Source organism: Balaenoptera acutorostrata, chromosome 3 (assembly GCF_949987535.1).
Source record: "Balaenoptera acutorostrata chromosome 3, mBalAcu1.1, whole genome shotgun sequence".
In the NCBI taxonomy this organism is placed as follows: domain Eukaryota; kingdom Metazoa; phylum Chordata; class Mammalia; order Artiodactyla; family Balaenopteridae; genus Balaenoptera; species Balaenoptera acutorostrata.
This window is the reverse complement of record NC_080066.1, coordinates 73,093,626-73,117,060: the sequence shown is the minus strand read 5'-3', so window position 1 is coordinate 73,117,060 and position 23,435 is coordinate 73,093,626. Positions and strand designations below refer to the sequence as shown.

At 50.2% G+C, this 23,435-nt stretch overlaps 3 protein-coding genes across 11 annotated transcripts in view; 1 reads left to right on the top strand and 2 right to left on the bottom strand.

The window, feature by feature from the left end:
* On the top strand, window positions 1–3,555 carry SNX22 (sorting nexin 22). Of its 3 annotated transcripts, XM_007165990.3 has the most exons (7): window positions 1–120; window positions 482–565; window positions 995–1,099; window positions 1,520–1,614; window positions 1,980–2,012; window positions 2,245–2,312; window positions 2,780–3,555. In XM_007165990.3, exons 1-7 carry the CDS (start codon window positions 46–48, stop codon window positions 2,899–2,901), a joined length of 582 nt encoding a protein of 193 aa, XP_007166052.1. In that variant the 5' UTR covers window positions 1–45; the 3' UTR covers window positions 2,902–3,555. The 3 variants fall into 3 exon arrangements, with proteins under 3 accessions (XP_007166052.1, XP_007166054.1, XP_007166053.1); XM_007165992.3 differs by lacking the exon at window positions 482–565; XM_007165991.3 differs by lacking the exon at window positions 1,980–2,012.
* PPIB (peptidylprolyl isomerase B) lies at window positions 3,552–10,056 on the bottom strand. Its single transcript, XM_007165989.3, has 5 exons — window positions 9,863–10,056; window positions 9,016–9,129; window positions 7,902–7,995; window positions 4,640–4,824; window positions 3,552–3,894 (listed from the first exon to the last, which is right to left on the bottom strand). Exons 1-5 carry the CDS (start codon window positions 9,995–9,997, stop codon window positions 3,772–3,774), a joined length of 651 nt encoding a protein of 216 aa, XP_007166051.1. The 5' UTR covers window positions 9,998–10,056; the 3' UTR covers window positions 3,552–3,771.
* Window positions 10,057–17,911: 7,855 nt separating this feature from the next.
* The window catches only part of CSNK1G1 (casein kinase 1 gamma 1), a 166,733-nt gene continuing 161,209 nt past the window's right edge, over window positions 17,912–23,435 (bottom strand). For all 7 annotated transcript variants that reach the window (XM_057543042.1, XM_057543036.1, XM_057543037.1 and 4 more), the window contains one exon: window positions 17,912–18,773. In XM_057543042.1, the coding sequence (XP_057399025.1) occupies window positions 18,719–18,773 (55 nt within the window). In that variant the 3' untranslated portion in view covers window positions 17,912–18,718. The remainder of the gene's footprint in view (window positions 18,774–23,435) is intronic.

Sequence of the window (23,435 nt, the reverse complement as noted above, 5' to 3'; positions counted from 1 at the left end):
GTCTCTGGTCAGAGCGCGGAGAGTTCGGCTGCCAGCGGCGTGTGGATGCTGGAAGTTCGCATCCCGTCGGTGGGGCCCGAGGCCGAGGGGACCCGGCAGAGCCCCGAGAAACGCCACATGGTGAGTGGGGGCAGTGGATGGGAAGGGGCGCGGGGACCCGCCGGATTTCCCTGCGTCGAATGCTCGGGGTCTGAGCGCGGCGGCCCAGGCCGTCTGGGGACACTCTGCCGAGGGTCTCTGGGCCGCTCTGACTTGCCAGCCCCTCCGACGGCGGTCCCGGCTCCTGAGGGACTGACTGCACGGAGCAGAGTCCCCAAGTGTGTGGGGACGTGGGAGGGTCCCTGGAGAGCAGCGCTCCCTGGCGCTCCCAGGCCGCTTTGTGCCTCTGAGGGCGGAGGGTGGGCGCGTCGCCGGGAGCCGGTCCTGCTGCACCTACCCGCCGGGCCTCACGCGCACCCGGCTGCCCTCCCGCGCCCGCCAGGTGTTCCGAGTGGAGGTGCTGTGCCACGGGCGCAGACACACCGTGCAGAGGCGCTACAGCGAGTTCCACGCGCTGCACAAACGGGTGAGGCTGCGCCCACCACCGACAGACAGACCCCGGCCCGGCTCCTTCCCAAGCCCTGAGAGGCAGGCAGACGAGCTGGCGGGCCCCAGTCTCTGCCACCCCCATTACCGGGCCCTAGAGAGCTCAGGTCGTGCGCACAGACCTCCCTGCGGGCTGCGGAATGGGCGCGAAGGGGCAGGTCCCCACGTGCTGCCCGTGCGCCTGCGCGGCCGGTCTGGCGTCGGGCGTCTTGGGGGCGGACGGGGGTGTTGGGGGCTCCTCTCGCCCTTGTCCCAACCACTACTCACCACGCGGGCGTGTCTCAGGGTACAGCCTGAAGTTTGGGGGTGTGGGTGGCAGGGAGGACTGGGGAGGGCTCTTGGCTAGGATGAAGTGAGCTTGAGGGCTCAGTCGGGATGCTGTGATCGCACCGCGGTAACCTCCTGGCAGATCAAGAAACTGTCCAAAGTGCCCGACTTCCCCTCGAAACGCCTGCCCAACTGGAGGACCAGAGGACTGGAGCAGCGGCGGCAGAGCTTGGAGGCCTATATCCAGGTGCGGGGGCATGGGGTGAGGGAGACCTACATTTTGGCCATGTTCTAGTACTTCATCCCTCTCTGAATTGGTAGGATTGAGTGAGGTAACCAGGAGGCAGGTAGTCCCAGTTAAATGAAGGCTAGCTCTCTTTTCCTCCAGGGTGAGATCCTGTGCTGCCCTCATGATAAGGGTGGAGACCCTTCCCCCCCTCTCCCACACGGTTATGCCCAATTGCAGGCCAGGCTGGCTTCATGGGCCAATCTGTGTAGTCACCCACGGCCAGTGCCCAGAAGGGCCCTAGCTTGGTTTAATGCTCTGCTTTGGCTGTCTTGAAATTCTTTATCATTTTGGAAGGGCCCACACGTTTTCATTTTGCACCAGGCTCTGCGTATTACACAGCTGAATCTGATTACAGGTTGCCTCTCTTCTTTTCTCCAGGGCATCCTATACTTGAACCAGGATGTGCCCAAGGAACTACTGGAATTCCTGAGTCTTCGCCACTTGCCCATAGTCCCCAAGGCCAGCAGCTGGGGGTGAGCATCCCTAGAGGCGCTTGGCATGAGAGGGGCCCCAGTGTTGTGGGGACAGGGGCTCTGTGCAGCCAGCAGGTGAGGAAAGGTTTTAGAGGCCAAGCCCCTTTCCTTCTTGTATCTGCCAGGCCCTAGCCTGGTTCTTCCTCTTTGAGACACAACCTCCCCAGTAGGCTTTCTTGACCCCGGTGGAGGGGCTGTTTTCTGAAGAGCCTTGGCTACCTCAGCTGCCTCCGGAGCTGAGTTTGTTACAAATAGAAGCAGCAGTCCCCTGGGAGGTGAAATTCTGGGCTTCCGCATCTCCACCCCTGCCACACGCTCCCCCCGGGCATCCCCCAGGCAGCTCACAGCCTCTCTCTTCTTTTCAGCACCCTGGGGGAGTTCCTGCCAGGCAACAGCAGGCAAGTCAAAGTCCCTGTCTGCACTGGGTCCCTGCTGCCCCCTCGTGGCCATATGCCAGGGCCTGAAGTCTCTGGCCTGTCCCCGTGGTCCAGGTTTTCATGTTGTTGCCTCCTGAGCCCACTTCCCACTTTTCCTCTGTGGGTCCTTGGTGATCTCAGTCCTTAGTCTCCACCCAATCTGAGACTTTTCTCTGTTTCCCCCTCCACTGTTCATGACCCCTTTTCTTCCTAGCTCACAGCTGTACCACCGGCCTGTTATCAGCTTCTGCGTGGATCCTTATATTTGCATCCCATCCCCAGGTGAGGAGGTGCCTCTGACCCATAATCCACATTTAGGGCCCAGGTACCAGGGTGGGAGTGAGGGTGAACTTGATATTTCTCAGCTCCCAGGACCCCTAGGCAGCATCCCCTCCTACTGCCCTCCTTTGGGGCCACACCTCCCTGCTGTTCCTGTGCCCATGTAGCCTGCTTTGTATTTTCCTCCAGGAAGTAGACATGGTGAAATGAGCTTGGCTCCCCTGGTCTCCATTCCTTACCAGCCTAGCTTTACCAAGATGTGAACAGAATGTGAGCTGGGAATGCCAAGGCCCCATTTGAGGTGGCCAGCTGCTACCTGCTGCCTTGGCAGGGACCGCAGTTCTCAGGGAACAGGGGGTGCTGAGCCTATGAGCAGGAGCTCAGGGAGCTGCAGGCCTGCAGCCAGACCCACCCCACCTCCTCTTGCCTTGAAGCCCCCACCCCTTACTCCCGTTTTCCTTCTGTCCTAGAGCCTCTGCCCAACGTGGTGGTGAATGGTGTGCTCCAGGGCCTCTATGGCTTCAGCGCCAGCACAGCTAAAGCCCAGCCAGAGGCTGCCTGTCACCCTGCTCCAGTGCCACCAATGCCCTGACCAGTCCAGAGGGCTTTAGGCCACCTGCCAGGACAGTCATGTACCTCAGTCCTATGAAAGGGACATGGGCTGGGTCAGCCTTGGCCTGGACCCAGGACTCACCACCCTCCACCCCTCCAGGCTCAGAACTCAGCTGCACTGGTATCTGAGGTGGTAGAATCCTGCACTCCTAGAGCCCAGGGGCCAAGGTAGGGACAACAGAGGATAGGGAATAAAGGGAGAGGGAGAATTCCTTTAGAATGTTCATAGCCCACCAGTTTGGAGGTGGGCTATGAAAAGGTGCAGGTGTATTCCTTTACCTACATCAGGAGAAAGGTGGGGCGGGGCAGGGACATGCAAAGGCTGAGGCACAGTGGCTAGCCAAGTTCAGAAGCAAGGGGCAAAAGCTCCTGCTTGACGTTTTGTGTGTAGCACATTTTTTTGTGAATGTTCAGATGTTTCCCCCTGCCCTCCCAGACTTGTGTGGCCAGTTGGAAATGTCTGGTTTGTGTTCATCTCTCCCTCATTTCTGGAGCATTTCTGGAGGGAAAGGGTTCAGGCCGGAACCCAAGGAGGGGGCAGGCACCACTGCCACAGGAGCCCCAGACAGGCTGGCACTGGACTTGGGGTCGGGGGGTGCCGCAGGCCGCAGAACCCAGCCCATACGCAGATTATAAAAAAAACACCTTTTTTTTAATCGGTCAGTGTTGGTAGGAGTTTGTTACAAAACTGGGCCCGCGGGCCCGCGGAATGTGAGGGGAGGGGTCCACTCCATCAGACGCCAGCACTAGGGCCAGTGCAGCATGGAGCCCTGTGGCGGGCTGTCTTCACCCCCAGGAGGGCAACAGGGCCACACAGACAGTCGCTCAAAGAGAAGAGGTCCCTGGGGCCCTACTCCTTGGCGATGGCGAAGGGCTTCTCCACTTCGATCTTGCCACAGTCTGCGATCGTCACGTCCTTCAGAGGCCTGTCCCGACCGTCTGTCTTGGTGCTCTCCACCTTACGCACTACATCCTGGGGAGGAAGGCAGAGTGTCAGGTGGTCTGCCGGTCGAGGGAGACGGGCCCCAGCGTGCGGCCGCAAGGGCTGAAACCCGCAGGTGACCTGTACAAACCATGAGGCACCAAAATCCTAAGGGCATTGTGGCCGGGCGCCAGCCCAGGGCAAGGAACCCAGCTTTGACAACAGGAGGATGCAGTAGTTTCGATCCTCTGAAGTATGACCCAGGCTGGGCTAGGGGTGAGGGCGTGGGGGGAGGCTGGGGAGAGGGTGCCAAGTGGCTTCTCCGGGACAGCGTGTTCGGCTGGGTCCTGTACAACCGACGGTGGTGCCAGGACATGCCTGACTGAGTGACGGGATGGAGGGTCCTCAATTGTGCAGCCTCACCGAGACCTCCTGGCCGGCCTCTGCCTGGGGCCTGCAGGGATTTAGAACTTGGAGGCAGGACTTCCCTGGCGGCCCAGTGGTTAAGACTCTGGGCTTCCGCGACAGGAGGCACGGGTTCGATCCCTGGTCAGGGAACTAAGATTCCGCACGCTAGACAGCGTGACCAAAAAAAAAAAACAAAAAAGAATTCAGGGGCATAGAGAGAGAGGCTGTTTAGTCTCAATTCCCCCCAGGTTTGTAGAAATAAACACTGGTCAGAATCTGTACATTCCCTTCTGGGAAAGGGATAAAATATATGGATCTCCTGCCCTGGGGTCTGTGTCAGATCCCTGGTCAGGGTTGCCTAGGGTTAGTCCCTCCCCCGCAAACTTACCATGCCCTCTAGAACTTTGCCGAACACGACATGCTTGCCATCTAACCAGGCTGTCTTGACCGTCGTGATGAAGAACTGGGAGCCGTTGGTGTCTTTGCCTGCGTTGGCCATGCTTACCCAGCCGGGGCCGTAGTGTTTCAGCTTGAAGTTCTCATCAGGGAAGCGTTCGCCGTAGATGCTCTTCCCTGGGAAGAAAGAGTAGGTCAGGGGAGCTGGGGGAGCCCCAACGAAGCAGATCTTTGGGGCGAGGATTCCAGAGGCTGAACCTGTCCCCCGTGCCAGGCCAGGCTCCAGTGGAGTACAAGGACGTACAAGCTGTTCCCTTCCTACCCTTGGGCCCTGGAGCCAAACCATGCTGACAGCCCAAGTGGGGCATGAGGCCGGGGTGATTTAGTGCATAGCTCACACGATGATTACTTTGAGAATATAATTTTATGACTTTCAAATAAGGCACATATTAAAAACTACCTTGGCTGTGGCCTGAGAGGCCTGCCATGGGGACTTTAGTGGAGGGAGGTGCTGTGCAGGGTGCAGGGGAGGTAAGAACCCTCCAGAAAAGGAGGACTGCTGTGGCTGACCAGCTTTTCTTCCTAAGAGCACAAAAGATACTGAGGACACTCCAAAGCAGGAAGAGAGATGAGTGGGGAGGGGCAGAGAGAAGCAAAAGAGAGGGGCCGCCATTTGAGTTCTGGAAAGTCAAGAGCCTCTTATCAACGCATGAACCCAAATAAAAGGTGGCTCTGAGTGTGTGTGTACTGTGTCTGTCTGTGGAGGGTCTGGGGCCAGCGTACAAGATAGTGGAGCCGAGAGAGGATCTCTACCCCATTCCAGAGATCCTAACCTAAGTTCCCAAGGCTGGTTCCAGGAGAAATACTGCACCCTTCTTTGTCCCTGTCCTCTCCTAGAGATTTACACTGTGCACTAGAGGCCCCAAGAAACCCAGCAACAAAGAAGTAATTTTCATTTTGTTCTACCCATCACCTTTCAAACTTATTTGCGTACGAAACCTTTTTTCCTCCTCAATTCACGTATTTTCATCCTGTGGTTCCTGCAGAGTGGAACCAGGTTGGGAAGCTGTCCTAGACTGATGCTAAGGAGGTATTTCTGATTGTACAGTAAGTGGGAAGTCTGAAAGTGACCGGGCCAGGAAGGACTCAACCAGACAGATAAGGAGATTGGGGAGCCTCTTTACATCAGTTTTATATTACTTGTTCTACTTCACCAGGAGATCATGGTGCTGTGACTTGGGGTGTTTTCTAACAGCATGACAAGGAAGACTTGTTCCCCCTTCCTATCAAAGAGAGAATAGTTTTGGAGGGGAGTAGTGGGACCAAAAACAATTTTTATTTGTAATGTGAAATGTGAAAATAAAACTGTCAACTCTTTTGGTTTTTTTTTTAAAAAAAAGAGGATTCCCATGTGACAATCCTCTTTGTACATCTCAGTGAACTGCAGGGTTTCAACTACTGCTGCTATCCAGAAAATCCCCAAATCTATATCCTTAGCTCCAATTGCTTTCCCAAGATACAAGGAGTCCCAAACTTAAATGGATAGTGAAGGTTTTAAACTCAACATACTTTGTCAGCTTTCTCTCCAGACTTCGGTTATTCTTTTGACATTTGTTTCCTCCGCACATTGTCAATGTTGTCCTCACCCCCATCATGGAGTCATCCTTTTTTCCCATTCCTGCTATCCCCGCTGCAATCACGGCTAATGCTCAGAGTGGGAACAGTGTGCCAGAGGGCTGGTGCAAGCATGTGAAACAAAAAACCCACCCTATGAGGCAGGAGCTAAGAGCCCCATTTCAAAGATGAAGAAACTGAGGTACAGAGGTTAAAGGTACCCCAGCTGGGAAGTAGCAGAGCTGGAATTCAAACCAAGGTGGTCTGGCTCTCGAATCTCTGCTCTTACCCACTAGGTATCCTCCCTGGGTTCAGGCCCACATCGCCCGACGCAGGGGCAGCTGCACCAACGCCCCTGCCAGTCTGCTTCTCCTGTGTCCATGTCCTGAATCTGCCCCATTATTATCCCTCAAACTCCTTTGCGATCACAGGCCTTGCTCCCATTCAAGTCTTCAGCGGATCCTCACTCCGTGGAGGACAAAGCCCTGGGTCCCTAGCCTGGCCGCGGCCCGCCACTCTGGGCTCCCGGTGGGAGCTTCACTTCCAACCTCCTGACCCCACCTTTGGCCAAGCTCCTGCCGCAGACCAGACCTGAGCTCACGCCTTAACCCTGCCTCTTCCCTGCCCATTCAAATTCTCCCCAGCCAGATCTGTCCCCGCTCAAATCTGTCCTCACGTTTACGAGGCCATTTCCTGATCACCTTGGCGCAAAGTGAGTCCTTTACTTGTCAGCACTTTGACGACGGCTGACTTTACTTACCACTCGCTGGGCACTACGCGCTCAACATCTCACCTCACCCTCCCAGCACCCACAACTCTTACCACTTACTCTACAGAAGAGGAAACTGAGGTTCAGAGGACTCACTTGCCTGAGGTCACAAAGCAAGAAGGTGGCAGACACCCAACTGTGTGACTCCATGATGACAGTGCTTTTGTATCACGTCTGCTTTGTCTTTGTCGTCCAGCTAGCTATGACTTACATCTTGTATTATGTCCCTTTCATAGTGTTTTCTCCTCTTTCTTCCCACCTCGACGACAAACCACTTGAGGACAGAGCCCGAGCCCTAAAAGCTGTGTACAGCCCATTTGTGACTCTTCAGGTGTTGGAAGTGAAAGGGAGTTGCTGTCCCACTGGTTTTTGCATCCTCAGCACCCACCACAGAGCCTGGCCCAGTAAATACTGATCGGTGGGGTGAGCTGCAGCTGCGGTCTAAAGGAACAGCAGGCTGTGCACCCAAGTGTGGTGAGACCTGTTGGTTAGTCCAGGCTGTCTGTCTGTCCTACTGTAAAAGTCGCGCAGGTGGGACTGGCAGCTCTTGCCAAGTGGTCTCTGGGGGGAGACCGCCAAGGAAAGCAATTTCTCCCACCCTTGCTGGGGCTTCCAAGGCCGCCCACACAAGCTTTGCATGCCTGACCTAGAATCACCTACAGGTGTTTCACTTTGCTCCCCTCCCCGCAGGACGTACTCCGAGGCAAGTCACCGAGGCTGTAGGCCTGGGTCAGCTGGTCTGCCAGCTGCGCAAGATTCTCTTATGTCCACCTGAAACCCATTCCTCCCTCTCCTTTGTACTGGGTTCCCTGGCCCTCCCACCTTGGGGGCTGCACTGACAGACCCCTCTGCCCAGAGGATTTGAGGTTACCTCCAGTGCCATCTCCCCGAGTGAAGTCTCCACCCTGGATCATGAAGTCCTTGATCACACGATGGAATTTGCTGTCTTTGTAGCCAAATCCTTTCTAGAAAAAGGGATGAGAAGGTGAGGAGGTGGCATGAGGCACCAGGCAGACATTAAATAGGCCCTGCAGGAACCCAGCCCACAACAACTGCTCACAGAAGAGAAACCTCTGCTGGCAGATTCATCCTTCAACGTGCCACTGGGTGACCAGTTATCAAAGGCCAAGCCTGGAGCACACAGATCCAGGAAAGGCTGTAAGACTGCACATTTCCTCTGCCTTTATACAATTCTACTTCATACACAATGCCTCCACCTTTCCCCTCTCGTTTTTTCCTAATCTAATCATAGGAAGAGAAGAAAACTGACCGAAAAAAAAAAAAAAAAGTTACCTGCTGACCCAATGGGAAGTTGGAATGCAGACTTTCTTAAATGGGGCATTCATTTCCTTAAAACCTGGAAAGCTCTGGGCCCCTCACTCTGGTGCAGAGACCACAAACTAGTCTCCCTGGATGTTTTCTCTGGTTACTGCAATGTCTCAAAGATGAAAAATTTTCTCAAAAAAAGAAAAAAAATTTCTAATTCTGGATTTAGTTTAAAAAAACTCAGAAGGGGGCTTCCCTGGTGGCGCAGTGGTTGAGAATCTGCCTGCCAATGCAGGGGACACGGGTTCGAGCCCTGGTCTGGGAAGATCCCACATGCCGCGGAGCAACTGGGCCCGTGTGCCACAACTACTGAGCCTGCGCGTCTGGAGCCTGTGCTCCGCAACAAGAGAGGCCGCGATAGTGAGAGGCCCGCGCACCGCGATGAAGAGTGGCCCCCGCTTGCCGCAACTAGAGAAAGCCCTCGCACAGAAACGAAGACCCAACACAGCCAAAAATAAATAAATAAATAATAAATAAATAAAAAACTCAGAAGATATGATAATATGATAACACTGGGTTCCCAGTGCCAGAGGGCACAGCTGGTACTCCGTGACGGCCACTGCTATGGGTGGGCCACGCTCTGCAGTTCAGTTTGCCGCCAGCCCTACTTGCCAACTCCGCTGCCTGTGAGCTTGGCTACCTCCGCTCTAGCCACTTACCTCTCCTGTAGCCAAGGCCACAAAATTATCCACAGTTTTTGGAACAGTTTTTCCAAAGAGACCGATGACCACCCGGCCTATATCTTCATCTCCAATTCGCAAGTCAAAGTACACCTGAGGAAAAAGACCATTTCAAACTGAGCCTCTTAAAAGGGTCCTTCCAAGGGAACTGAGGGCCCAAGAAGCTACCCGGAGGATGGGAAAGAAAACAGACCCATATTTTAAGAGCAGTGTTTCTGAATCTGATTTTGGTGGCGACAAAAACCCCATGAGAATCTAATGAAAGCTCCATATGTTTGTTTACACTCTCCTTAGACTACAGGGTAACAACCTTTGCTCTAAATAAATAATGGGCCCAGATTCTAAAACTTAACATCAAAACACCATAAAGACGGGAGCCTAAGCACACCACTCAGGTGTAAACTATTACATTGCTGTGCTCTGTATGTGAAATGGCTAAAATCTGGCCTACGTAGAGAAAAGACTGGCAATTTGGCAGACGTGATCTTTCACCATTTCCTCAGCACTGTGGGGTATCTGCAAATAGACGGCTCTGAGTCTGCAATGCCGGCCCCAGCTGGGCATCCTGGGCGCCAACGCCTGGGTCTGGGCTGGGCTCTCGGGGAGGATCCGGGTCATTCTCCGGTCTGAATGGGGGAGGACGGCCCAGGCGCCAAGAGGTCACGACAGGGAAACTAGGGAGGGGCAGAGCCAAAGCCGAGGACGCCCAGGCCCGAGCTCCGGGACCCGAAATGCCTCGGACATGTGTGACCAGAAGCGCCAAGGCCGGAACCCAGGCGGCGGAGGGCAGGCCTCGCCAGGCAGGTCTGGAGACGGGAGGCTGAACCTTAGCAGTGACTTTGGGCCCCTTCTTCTTCTCATCTGCAGCAGAAGGTCCAGGCAGCAGCAGGAAGAGGACGGAGCCCACGATGAGGGCGGCGACGAAGAGCACCTTCATGTTCCGCTCCGAGAAGCGCAGCATCCACCGGGCGAAGCTAGCGCGGCCCGGGCTGCGGACGCTGGAAGAGGGTAGGGGCGCGGCGACGTGGGCCCGGCGCCTCCACCGAGCGCAGCCGGGGGAAACCGGGGCTCCTGCAGGCCTCCTAGCGGGAGGCAGGCCCCATTTCCCCCTCTGGTTGGGCGCCAGATGGTAGCTCCCCCTGGGGGGGCGGAGCCCGGCTCGCCGACTGGGCGGGCGAAGACGCGGGCTCGTGGGTGGCTGCCACGTTACTGCGGCCTCATTGGCTTCACAGCTCGCCGACGCCCAAACAGGAAGGGGATCAGCGGAAGGCGGCGCCCCCTCCAAGAGCCCCGGATTGGGCTTCTGAAGAGGCTACCAGCCCAAGCGGAGAGACCCCGTGGCCCGCCGTGCCTTTGCGGAAGTCGTTTGGCAGGTGGTGACCGGGGCTGTAGGTTAGGAAGTCCGTGGATGGGGCAGAAGACACTTGTCGTTGTCTGTATTGGGCCAGTCAAGGGTTAGTCACACCGAATTGGGTTTAAATGTGACAGCCTCCAAAAACTCAGGGCACGTTTATGCCTACCCAGAGTATAACCTTATACAGCTCCTTCTGTTTGTCTTGCAAAACGTGCTTCAAAACCCACTTCCTTTTGACTTAATCCCTGTCGCTGTCCTACCTTTTTTTCTCTCCCTGCTCTAATCTTACTGTGCTTACTGCTGTATGAGTCAACGCACACTATTGTATACTCTGGTTCTTAACTTCCTTTCTTTACCTGTTTTCCCAAGCAACTACATTTTAAAATTTTTATTTATTTTGGTGTGAAACGGACTGTGTTGCTCTTTGTATACCGCTCCCCCAACTGCTGCAGGGCTAAGTGCTCAACAAATGCTGGATGGAACAGCCGTCACGTTAGCACTGAGGTGGGAAATAATATCTGCAAGGGTCTGAGGTTGAGTCCCTCTTTTCTAGAAACCTCCAGGAAGGTCAGGAGTAGTCGTCAGATGCGCCCCCAGCAGTATTTCAGGGCTCCAAAGACGCTTGTTCCCAACAGTCTGCAACATATATACTTCAGTACTGGGAGTCTTGCACACACACCCCCCCAAAATTGCCACTGACATCTTTCTAAAGCTCGGAACCATGACATTATTAAATGTCTTTAATTTTCAAAGATTAATTCTACAGAAATTCCCGATCTTCACAGCCCAGATTGTAGGTAGACGTGGCTTCATTTCTATAGTCGAACTTGGCAATTTGGTCTCTATATAAGGTGCCGACCTGAGTTTGAGGTTATACATGGCAACTGACATTACCTTGTCCTTCCTTACACTGAGGTCACTGCAGGCGGACTGCAGAGCTTCCACAGTTCTCTCAAATAAATACAAATAACATTTGCTGTTTCTAATTCTCACACCTCAATCCAGACCACCTCTCAATGAGGTGGAGGTTCTTCTAGGTAAAACTGTTGCACTGAGAAAGACGATCTTTCAACCCCCTCTTCCTCCCCTCCTTCATTTTTTGGGTCTATTATGCCTCTTTCCCCACTCGCTGGTCTCACACTGCCCACACTGAGAAAATTGTTTACCAAGCTATGTTTTCAAAGTAGCCTTCTCCACATGAGGAACTAATGCTAAAACATCATAAAAGCAACCTTCCCACCTCCCCCCACCACCTTTGAAAAAAAATAAGCTTGACGGATACAGTGCTCTCAATATGAAGTTTTTCTCTCATGATTTTTAAAAAAAATATTTGGCTGTGCTGGGTCTTAGTTGCAGCATGCAGGATCTTCAGTTGTGGCATGCGAACTCTTAGTTGCAGTATGTGGGATCTAGTTCCCTGACCAGGGATCGAACCCAGGCCCCCTGCATTGGGAGTGCAGAGTCTTAGCCGCTGAACCACGAGGGAAGTCCCTCTCATGCTGATCTTAAACGTGTTTTTTTACTAGTGAAAGAAATCGTTAAGTAGCAATTGAGTAGTAACAGAAAAAAATTGGAACCAATCAGGGTCAGACTGGCAGTTGTTTTGTGCCATATATGCACATCATAGTTATACCTTCTGTCTGTATAGATGTTCTTCATTAGTAGAGCAGAATTACAAAGCTGCCATTTCATAGTTGTTCCAGAGCAGATCCTAACTTCCTGGTGTTCTAGCACCTAAGAACCACAGGGATACAGGAATTAGTATGTGAGTGATGAATGTCCAAATTCTGCCAGAAATATTTATTTATTGTTTTTTATTTTATTTATTTTATTTTTGGCTGTGTTGGGTCTTCGTTGCTGCACGCGAGCTTTCTCTAATTGCGGCGAGCAGGGGCTACTCTTTGTTGCATTGCGGGGGCTTCTCGTGGTGGTGGCTTTTCTTGTTGCGGAGCACGGGCTCTAGATGCGCAGGCTTCAGTTGTGGCATGCCAGCTTCAGTAGTTGTGGCTTGCAGGCTCTAGAGCGCAGGCTCAGTAGTTGTGGCGCACAGGCTCAGTTGCTCCACAGCATGTGGGATCTTCCCGGACCAGGGCTCGAACCCCTGTCCCCTGCATTGGCAGGCAGATTCTTAACCACTGCGCCACCAGGGAAGCCCCAGAAATATTTATTTTTAAAGTGACCCACAGGAGAGGGCAGTGTTCAACCCAAAAGAATGATGCAAGAATGCCAAAGTATCAGGCATTATTTTCATTCCTGGATCCTTGTAACTAAGAGTCCTAGCCAGATTCTTCATTACAAATGAACCAGGAGAGTTTAAAAGCAGACAAACCAACCAACCAAACAAGCAAAATTAGCCAAGAAAGGTAAGACATTTTATTTTACATACAAAAAGGGTGCACACTGAGTCCTTTCCTCCCCAGATTGGAGAAGAGGTATACTTAAAGATCACATTTGTGTTTTCCATGGTGCCCTAGGAAATGGGCTACTCTGAGATAATATCAAGACCCATTTCCATTTACTCCAAAGAAGGCTACTTCCTCTGCAGAGGAGTTTCTACCTAATGGTTTACAAATCTCTCTCCTGGAGGAACCGTTTCAAATACACTTGAAATTGACATTCATGTTTTAAAATACTACAAGTTTCATTTTCACAGCTGAGCTTTGCAGACCAGTGCCAGGGTTTATGGAACAAAATTACGTATCTAAAATAAAAGGTTTAAAAAAAAGGCATTTAACAATAATCAGACACATCCACGCATCAATTAAAACTGATTTCCACAGCTGATTTATACATTATCTAGTCTTAAAAAATTGCAGTCAACATCCCAACATCTTTTAAAAAGTACAATGGGCAAAGATTAAAGAAACAGACAAAATAATAATATAATAAATTAGAGCATGTAATACATCCAATGGGAATTGATGAATGAACGTATTTTCCATTGGGGGGGCTTATAATATTTTTGGTTTCATCTTTTTTTCTGCTGTTTACTCTTCTGCTTGATAAATGGGGCTCATTCCCAGAGCCAGCTTGCTGCCACACCAATTTAAGAAACTCACTTGTTTCTTGTTTACTTCCGAGAATATTCAGGAACACATGGTCCCAGCAACCTGGGCTGCGAGGTTTTTTTTCTTCAGGTGGGCTGTGAGTCTTTATGGAAGTGAAATGCATACAGATGAGTGCTGGCACACACGTGCACACACAGACACACACACGCACGCATACAAATGCAACCACACACACCCATCTGTAGATACAGTCCCCCGTAACCCCCCGCCAAAGAAATGGCTCATCTTCCTGAGACATTCCTAACAGATTGATAAGCCTCTTAAAAAAGCTTTCGGTTAAGGGCTGGCCTAGGATTTGGTCTGGAGCTCATGAAGAGGAACACTGAACATGTCTCACCTGCTCTGAAAGAGGGGATTTGTGGGGAAGGGGCAGTCAGGATAGCTGTCCTCTTGTGTGTGTTACTGGGACGACTGCACTGCATCCCCATTTCTTACCATGGATAACCCTCTGCTTTGAAGGTGGTGATGGCACTGGAAAGATGATTGCGAGAAGTAAAAAAAGAAGAGTAACAAAATAAATTCTGTCCACAGAACTGAGGTTTCTTTATAACACTGAGTTTGGTAATCAAACTAGAAATATATGGAGTACACGTTCACTTTTTCCTTTGTAATACAAGCTGAGCTACAAACAAACTCTGGAGTGGACTTCCTGGTCGCTTTTTGAGGAAATATGTCAACTACTACTGTCTATATCCAGGGAACCTACTTACTATTTTGAATACAATGGAGAAGCCTATTCTTTTGCACTCAGTCACCTGCAAAAGGAATTAGGAAAAACATTTTTAAGACTGCTTAATTGATCAAAGACTTCCAAGATTCCTTATTTGTGGCTAAAACACTGCTTAAAACTCTGCAAACCCTCAAAAGAGCCATGGTTTCCTCTTTTTCTTATTCAGAAACAAAATCACTCCCCTCCCCCATCAAAAACAAACACAAACAAACACCCAAGAAAAAACCCACAGGCATCCCATTTTGATTCCTACCCACCCATCATGGGGAAGACTGGGAGTCACTGCCCATCAACCTCTAGATGGGACCTTCCTGGAGCCCTGAAGTTGGCAAAAGCAAGAACCCCAGAGACAAGTACCTGCTGCTCAGGCCAATCCAGATGGGGTGCCAAGTTATCCTGGCTCCCTAAGGGTTTCTGGAATTCATCTGCCCACCTTGGGGCAATGGTGGATTGGCGGCAGTGGCCTGACAAAGGCAATGTTGGCTGTATGACAATGCAAGCTCCCGATCTGAGAAATTCTAGCCCTAACATGGCTCTGACACTGGAGACAATGTTGTCAGGGCAATTCACTGGGAATGAAAACTAGTTTAAATATGAAAATGGAAGCGGTGACTGCGACACACGAGGCATGCAGACTTGGGAGAGATGCATCAGAAGAAAGATCAAGTTCCTTAGAGGAGATCCTTCCTAGGCTGCCATGGAAGTACTTATTTTTGAAAAATGCAGGCCATGCTGCTCACTGCGAGGGGGAGCAGGTTGTCTCTTTTGCATAAAAAAAAGTTAAGGCTATGATCTTTAGTAACCACTCTGACATAACCTTACCCTCACTCATTTCTGACAACAGAAGTGGTTACTAACACTGAGAACCAACACTGACTATGTACTCCCAATGTACATTTCCAGTGAACCAGGTTGGAAGGTACTTTAGAGGCGATGGACACCTCTTCTGGCTAATGGCAGGGGCTGTTTCTATGAACTTGGAGTTCACTGAGAATGAATAGGCAATCAACACTTCTACTGGAAAACTCAGGATCCTGCTGCCTTCCGTCGCCCTGTATCCCAAAATAAAATGGGGCTTTAATTGGAGGCCAACCTCATCACCTGACTTTGTACCTTCCTAGACCGTTTCCTCCTAGACAGACCCAAAATGGCAGGAGTATGTTAATTAAGGCAGACATGAAAGCATGCTGCTGCTGGCACACTGCACATCCTTGCAGAGCAGTCTGGAGTGAAATCACTGGGAAACGCCAAGGGATGCACAGCAAGTAATCAACCCTTACTGCACAGACACAGCCATGCTCTGGTCACAAGGGAAGGACCCTTTACGTCTTGGTGGATTCCTGCCCTGCTTGCCTCAATCTGCTCAGGATGCAATGCCTGAAGGACTGCAGGGCTTGGGAGAACCCCTAATGCTGTTAGTGCTTAATGCTAACTCAGCAACTGCATCATTGCTGAAGAAAAAGATCCCTAGGTATCATGGTTATGGAGTGAAGGAAGCTCAAAGACTACAGAGTAAGTGGAATTGGGTGGGCGGTAGGTGGAGGGAGTGCCCAACCCCGAGGCCCTGGCTGAGGAATACAGCTACTCGACGACAGCCAACGGGGCTGAGGAGGGAGGCCTGATGGGATGTGCTGATGGGGATGAAACTGATGGCCAAATTACTCCTTAGGTATCCTTCTTAAAAAGAAAAAAAAAAAATTTTTTTTTTTCTTTTTTAAAGGAAGATCACAGTAGACTCTCTCGGGGGTCTGAAACCACCCTGGAGTACCAATGGCCCTGGGAGGATCACCATTACTGTGCATGCCAGAAGGACTTGGGCTCTTCACCTTTGTTATGAAAAATCAAATATCTACTAAGAGATCTGAGGGGGGCAGAGAGTGAGAATAGTGCATTAGGAAGAACCCCACAACTGCTCAGGTTCAATCCCGCAATAGCGAGCCTTTAAAACAAAGACCCTGAAAAAGTCACAAACCCAGCTGCAAGAGGGCTTGCCCTGCAGCCAAGCTGGTAACTGCCTTTGCTTTCTTGTGGAAGTGGGGAGGCACTTAGTGGAGTAAGGGGTGCCAGGGATGCTCCGGACTTCGCCACCATTTCCTCTTGCCCTCCCACGAGAAGCAAGGCTTTTTCTACACAGGGACGTGGAGGTTAAAGATTCTATACGGGAAATTAAGAGTTACCCAAATTGAGAAGAGTTACCCAAATGCCAACTGAGAAACTATGTAAGTTTCAGTGACAGTACCTTAACCACCAGCTAATGTCAAGGAAGCAAACCCCAATATTCAAAATTCTTGTGGGGAAGCAGTGTGACCCTGCATCTCCCAGCCATTCTGTTCTGTTTATAGGAAATTTTCTTTTAAAGAAATGAAAGATTACAATCTTTATATAAGCTAGGCAAGTTTGAAGCCAGTGAAGTGATATTTCCTAGCCAAGGACCAGTGGAACACAGGTGAAGCCCAGTAACTCCGATCGACGCTACCGCTGCTATCTCTGCTCCATGTAAGACACATCAAGGGACTCGTCAGAAAATACCAACTACCAGAAAGTATGTCTGCATCCCCCAGTCCAAAAGACAGCCCTACATCTCAAGCCAGAGGCAATGATTTCCGTGTTCCCAAAACCCCCAGACTAAGTCACCAGCCACTGTCCTCCATGGTTAGCTCTCTCTACCCCCAGATACAAGACCTCGTTCTCTGACGTGATTAATCCTTTCTCCTCAATCACATCTGGAATGAGAAGTCACTGTTTGGATAAGTCGCTCATCTCAAATGAAAATCAAGCATGAGAAGTTCTATTAACTCCATACATTGGTGACTTTTCAAGCAGTGAATGAGGAACCAAGACCCTTCATGGCAGCATGTCTGGACGTGGAGAGTGTACCAGGGAGAACAGGCTCTAGATGCGTGGCCATCTCATCTAGAAGGAGTCTAAGTCCAAGTGAGAAGATAATTTCACACCTTTCATTTCAGTCTCCTTCCCCAGGAATTTTCCAGCACTAACCAATCTTACCCTCCTGTTCACTATAGCCCCATACACTGAGGCCTAAGCCTGTGGCTATGGACCTGCTGGAAGAAGATTTGCAGGTACTTGGTTTCTGATAAGGCAGGCCAGCCCAAATGCTGTAACTCAGCTATTGGGGCAAACAGTACACACCAATGTTATTTCCTGGCCCTATGATGAGCCAAATCCTGAGGTTCCTCTGGCAGTTGGAAGGCAGGACCACTTTCCTCCTTCTTGTCCACTAGTGGCAATACGGTGGTGGCTGTTTCATCACTAATTTTGTCCCCCAAGTCACTAAGGAAGTCACATGGCTATCTAGTTGGAAGTCCCTGGCAGTGGAGGAAACAGATATTTCAGATTTTTTTTGTTAAGCATCTCCTTCTCTGGGATGAACTGTCTCCCGTCACAGTCTGGCTTGGCTGGCTCATCCCATGTGCTGGAGAGCTAGGTTGTCCAAACTGCAGGCTGATGAGGTCAAGAGGCTCTGGCAGGGACATTCTTCAGCAGCTGAGAAGACGAATGAAAATTCAAGTATGTTTCCTTGCCAACCTGAGAGTTCACTCAGAATGACACAGAGTTTGGCTTCTTCTCTTCTGGGTGCTGCAGACCCAACTCTTTCCATTGAGAATGTCCTCTGGACCCATGTTCTCTCTGAATGGCTTGGCTGGCCCCGTCCCCCTCAAAACAGAAAAAAAAGTAAAACTCCCAATATAACCAGACACAATATGCATCTGCCATGTTTTTTGTTTAAAAAAAAAATAAAATAAAAGTGCAATAAAGTCAGTTTTTTTTGTCCTTTGCTCAGAACAATTTGCAATGTTCTACTGCTGTCTGGAGAACAGAGTTCGCTTGTCAAGAAAGCTAAGAACGCCAACACACAGGGACAGTAGACTGCAGATTTCTCACAGCTTGTGTCCTACAGTGTAACTTCACAAGGGGGAAGGAGGGAGTGACCTGCACCCCGTGGCCAGCTCGGGATGGAGGCCGCACAGGCACAGAGCAGGAGGGAGCCACACTGCCAGACACACCTGGTGGGCGGAGAAGGTTCTTCTCCAGCCTTGGCCTGCATCTCCCTCCTACCTTCTTGGCCGCACCCCCAGCCTCTCAAGCTCCTTCAGCAGACAAAGCCTTCAGCTCATTAGCTTTTATGCTGGAGAGGGTTGAGGGTGGGGCAAGAACCAGGAGCAAGTAAACTAAGGGGAGGGGAGAGAATAGTAGTCCTTGAGATTTTGTGAATGACACCTTCACTGTAAACAATAGGAAGGAGAGTCAACCAGGCAGCCCCAAGGGTAAGCAGTGGAGGACCAGTGGCTCTGGGACCTGCTCAGAGCCTCAGGCAGGTAGGGGCGGCCACTGACCCACTGGGCCCTGGCTGCCCGCACTGGCTCCTTCTGGGGGCATCTGTTTTTCTTCTTTTTGGTTTGGATCTCCACCCTCCCCCACAGAGGAGTCTCTTCCAATGAGAAATGGCAGGAGCTGCGGGTGCAATCGAGTCAGAGTCCCCAGGGCCTGAGGACTCCTGGGAGGCACGGGTCACTTGTGGCGCTGAGCAGTCTTCTTCCTTTTCCTCTTAAAGAAGCAGCAGCACCTGGAGCACAAGGAAGACCACAAGTCAGTGCGGGAGGCCCGCAGCTGCCAACAGATTTCTGCCTGCCTCTGCTTATTGCAGGGGTGGAACTTCCCCCAGCACCCGCCCACGGGGTCGCCCGCCATCTACAGTGCACATACTGGAGGCAGTGGGCAGTGTCTGCCAGGAAAGCCAAAGGAGAGAGCTGCTTTATTCCAAGCCTAATCATCAAAGTGCTGCAGGCTAGGCAGCAGGGCGGAAGCAGGCATTTTTGGAAGAAGGATGAAGAAGGCTTATTTCCCAGTCTAACACCCCAACCTGAAAGTCTCATCCTCCTTTATACCGAACCAAGGCTGGGGGTCCTCAGGGATGCATGAGAAGAGCCTGCACTGTTTGCCCCTTGATACAGAGGGCAAAATTATTTAATGCAACTTCGGAGGTCAGTGGGTATGGAGGCTAAACTAAGGCAAACAAACGCCAAGAGAAGTATGATGTTTGGAACTCTAGGAGGCTCTCACGATGCTACCAATGAAGGATTAAGGATTCTCTCTAATCTCATCCCGGCCCCCAGCCAGCTACCTGGCGTAGGCAGGAGAAGCCCTGACCCTAATAACTGTGTGAGCCCAGATCTTTTAACTGAAATCAGCACAGCCTACTCTTCATTTGGAGAGGATCAATGCCACGGTTGATCACCAGGAAGCATTGGGTTGCAGGGTCCTCCTCAACTTAGCTTCCCGAGGCTGCTGCCGTGCCAGACTGGGTTCAAGGACTGACCCTGCTTAGGGTGGGGCTGGGGCCTGATGCCTGCAACAGCCACAGCTCTGCCACAGCCTTTAGCTTGGGTACCCGCTCCGTACTGCTGTCTTTGGAACAGGAAGCCCCTCTTGCTCAGGCAGCGACTATTCCAGAAGCGGGTGATGAGGGCTGTGGCATGGCTGGTGCAAAAGATATGTCCTTTCCAGGAAGCTGACACATGGGAAATGAGAACGTGAGGGGCAGAAAGTGGTGGATGGGTCAAAGGTGCCATGTGATGGAGGGGAGTAAACTGAAGTGTCACTCAGACTTGCTGGATCCTTGAAAGGAAAGCTTTTCTCAGAAACTATCTTTGGGTCTTTTGCCTAATCCTTCTGGGTTTAATGTCAAAAATATTCATACAGAAATAAAGAGCTGTTGCTTACTTCCGCATACCCCTAAGTCCTCCACTGTAGCTAAGATTCCCCCCTTTTTTAGTCAGACCCCTTTGTATTCCCACACCCGATGGACTAGTTATCAAAAATTTGGAGAAAGTGTCTTCTTAGAATGCAGAAATAGATGTTTACACAGACAAAATGATGGGCTTTAACCATAAATGAATGAATTAAACATGGAGATATTGGAAATAGGCGCTCCTTAAGAGAGTCTTAAAAAATATTTTCTAAGAGTATAATGACATATGTGATGTACTATTAATGGGTGTCAATATAGTCACTAAACAAAGTGTCCTTTGTATTTAGAGGCTGAATAAATTCTTTTAAATAAAAATGACCAGCACTTTTGATTGTTTTCAGTCCTTAAGGGAATCCCTGGGGAAGGATTTTAAAAAAAGGTCATTTTTTTGTACATATGCTTTAGAAAACAGACATTTTTTCAAGCTGAATGTCCAGAAATTATTAAATAAGGTGAATTAAATCTCATGGGAGTACCAGTACTTCAATAGAGCTAGCTACCTGTTCCCTGTTAACCATGATTTTCAGAGGGATCACTAACATTTAAGTCACTTTTTATTCTTATGCCTTTTGGAGGATGCTAAGATGATGATTTTGTGTTTTTAAGTTAAGAACAATCATTAAAAAGTTTGAAATACTGTTTTGGTCCGTTTCAAATGATACAATGTCTCTTTTACCTCCTCCAAGGCAAGTCATAAGAATTAATATCTACTTATAAGCATATCATAACCTGATGTGCAAAGCTGAATTCACCTGACTGGAGGAGAGTGTGAGCTGTGGCTTAGAGCCTTAATTTTTGCTAGTTACTGTAGTTAAAACTTCAGCAGTAGCAGAAGCTTTTAATAATTCTACCCACGAGGAAACGGGCTCCACAATCAACTCTTTGGTTTCTGTGGTGACTACCAGCAATAGGACCTGTTAAACTTGGTCAGACCCCAGACCAAGCCCACTGACTGACTCCATACAGATGTCTTACTCTCAGAAGAGACTGAAGGCAAGTGATGAACTCTTCTTGTGTCTCAGGTTTCCTTCCAGCTGATTCTTTGATTGGCTCTCCCTTCACCTATTCCTTTACTATGCTTCTCTGCTGTACTTGTACATTCTTCCCTTGCTCTAATGCCTTGTTTAAGCCCCACAGTATCCATCAAGTCTTCCTGAACCATCCCTGTCAACACTGACCTCTCAAGGGACAATACCATAAAAGTGTCCTTTCAAGCATGCATGTCTTATCTCTCCAGGTAGATTGTATCTAAGCTCTTTGCAGAAGGCCTTGAGACCCCCTAGAGTTCCAAGCACAGAGTGGATGAGCACAAAGTAGGCCCTGTATTTGCAGTCAGGATCATGTGACTGACATCCCACAGGAAAAAACAGACCACAATGATGTCAGATTACACAGACACATGTTTGCTAAATAAATAGGCCAAATGTCCTCCTTGATACTGTAATACTATAAATTCTACCTCCATAAAACCCAATTGTTATCTTCAATACATCTCTGTCCCTTGGGAAACCCTGTAGGCAACTTGGCTTAGACAGGGTACAGAAACCGGTGCCCAACTCAGTTACTGAAGACCAACAGAAACAAGGTGGTCACAGAGGCCAGCAGACTGTTATCACCACACGCAATATTATCCCACACGTGTAGTGTAGGCGATTCTGGCTCCAGACCACAGCAGACCAATCAACTCTCGAGCACCTGGAGCTCACAGGCAATGCCCAGGAAGCGAGGCGGGGAGGGCACTGCCTTACAGTGAGAACGCGCCCCGCCCAACGTGGAGCCACCAGGGCTTCCCCTTCAAGACCCGCATGCTGCCCCAAAAGTGCATTCAAGGGACCTTCTCCAGGAGTGGGAGAGAGACTCCAGTGTCTCACAAGCCAAGTCGGCCCTTGGCCCACTATATGCTCTTATAAGAAGGGAAAAGAAAAGAAAAGGAAAAAAAAAAGACAATAAGTGAAAAACAAACAAAAAATTCAAAACAACAACAACAACAACAAAATGTCCATCTCTCCCCCAAGAAGCAGCTTATTTGGAGATACTCATATTCTACATATGGAAGAACCAGCTGAACCAAAAAGAAAAGTCACAGATTTTTCCAAAGCTGCTAATTTTAAGGTTAGAGACCGAGCCACAGAATGTGAGATTATCTGGCGACAACTGTCCTTGGAGTTGTGAGGAATAATGAGATTCTGATTATACAACTGGTACAGTAATCTGGTCTTCTTACCTCTGTCCCTCTCTGCCTGATAATATCTAGCCGTATTAATTTGAGAAAAAATTCACTCAGCGAAAAATGAAGAGACAATTTTGGATACTGTGGGATATTGTTCTGACAGGAGGAGGCTGCAATGTGGTGGGTTTGGAAGGAAAAAAGGAATGGATTAATTGCTGGGTACAGGCCTGCCCATCCCCACCTTGTGGATCTCGTTCCCCAGTCTGGGTGGGTATGGCACAAGGTGGCACACGGGAGCCACTGAGTGTTCCTAAGGCATTTTGTTTGGCTTGGCCAATCCCAACCTAGCCTGGTCCGCTCCCCTAGCATGTGGACCGGAGAGAGGGACTCACCACAGGTTGAGCATTTTCAGGCAGCTACAGAGTGTGTAAAGAGAAAAACACAGAAAGGAAGAGAGAGAAAGAGAGATATTAGTCCACAGAGGTGAGATGGACGCGACTCCCTGTGCGCCATGCAAACATGCAGTGTGTGTCTGTGTTTAGTTTCTTCCTCTGTCAAGGCAGGGTGAGTAGGCCCAGGCCACTTGGTCCCCACACTGAAGTGGAGGGGGCAGGTGCCTGATAGAAGCATCGAGGTGGGAGCTGGATCTCAGTGAGGGCTAAGGCAAAACAGAAAGAGTTGGTGGGAGCCCCAAGAGTGGGCTTTCCTGGGCAACTTCCAGGAAGGTAGCAGGACAAAGAGCGTATGATCCTGCCTGTAAGAATTCAATCGGGCACCAAGGCCAAACCATTTTGGTTCCCACATGAAGTCTTACCGTGCAATTTGTTAAGCTAACCTCCCAAATATTCTGAGGGAAAGAGAAGTCCCTAGCCTTTCTGTAAGACCAACATGCCTGACCAAAGCAGCCAGCAGTTAGCTCTTCCTCTAGAGGGGAAAACAAGCTTAAGAGACACTTTATCTTATTAGGAGGTGACAAGCGAGGAGGGTCACTGCTCGGATTAAGGTGTAACTGCCAGAAAAAGGCCTAAATCCCATTCTTGTTAATTCTCAGAGAAAATGAGGTCCACGCTTGCTAAGTTGTAGCTAAAGTCAGTGGATAACCAAAAATTCCTGCGTTCTTACCATAACAAAAATCAGCCAAAAAGCTTTGCCTTGCCTCACTACCCTTCCAATCACCCTTAAACAAGGACATGTGTCCTATATTCAGAGAAAAGGGTAAGTTAAATGTTTATTTTGTTTACAGAACAAAAAACGAGACCCTGTTATTTCTCTCCTCCTTTACACGAAACCAGCTGGCTGAGGAACCC

What these genes read in the sequence shown, in the direction of transcription:
- SNX22 (XM_007165990.3), top strand. Translation starts at nt 46, where the DNA reads ATGCTGGAAGTTCGCATCCCGTCGGTGGGGCCCGAGGCCGAGGGGACC. An exon ending in GCCCCGAGAAACGCCACATG is followed by an intron (nt 121 to 481) that starts GTGAGTGGGGGC and finishes CGCGCCCGCCAG; the next exon opens with GTGTTCCGAGTGGAGGTGCT. An exon ending in TATTTGCATCCCATCCCCAG is followed by an intron (nt 2,313 to 2,779) that starts GTGAGGAGGTGC and finishes CTTCTGTCCTAG; the next exon opens with AGCCTCTGCCCAACGTGGTG.
- PPIB (XM_007165989.3), bottom strand. Translation starts at nt 9,997, where the DNA reads ATGCTGCGCTTCTCGGAGCGGAACATGAAGGTGCTCTTCGTCGCCGCC. An exon ending in GGCCCAAAGTCACTGCTAAG is followed by an intron (nt 9,130 to 9,862) that starts GTTCAGCCTCCC and finishes CTTTTTCCTCAG; the next exon opens with GTGTACTTTGACTTGCGAAT. An exon ending in TCGGGGAGATGGCACTGGAG is followed by an intron (nt 4,825 to 7,901) that starts GTAACCTCAAAT and finishes CTTTCTTCCCAG; the next exon opens with GGAAGAGCATCTACGGCGAA.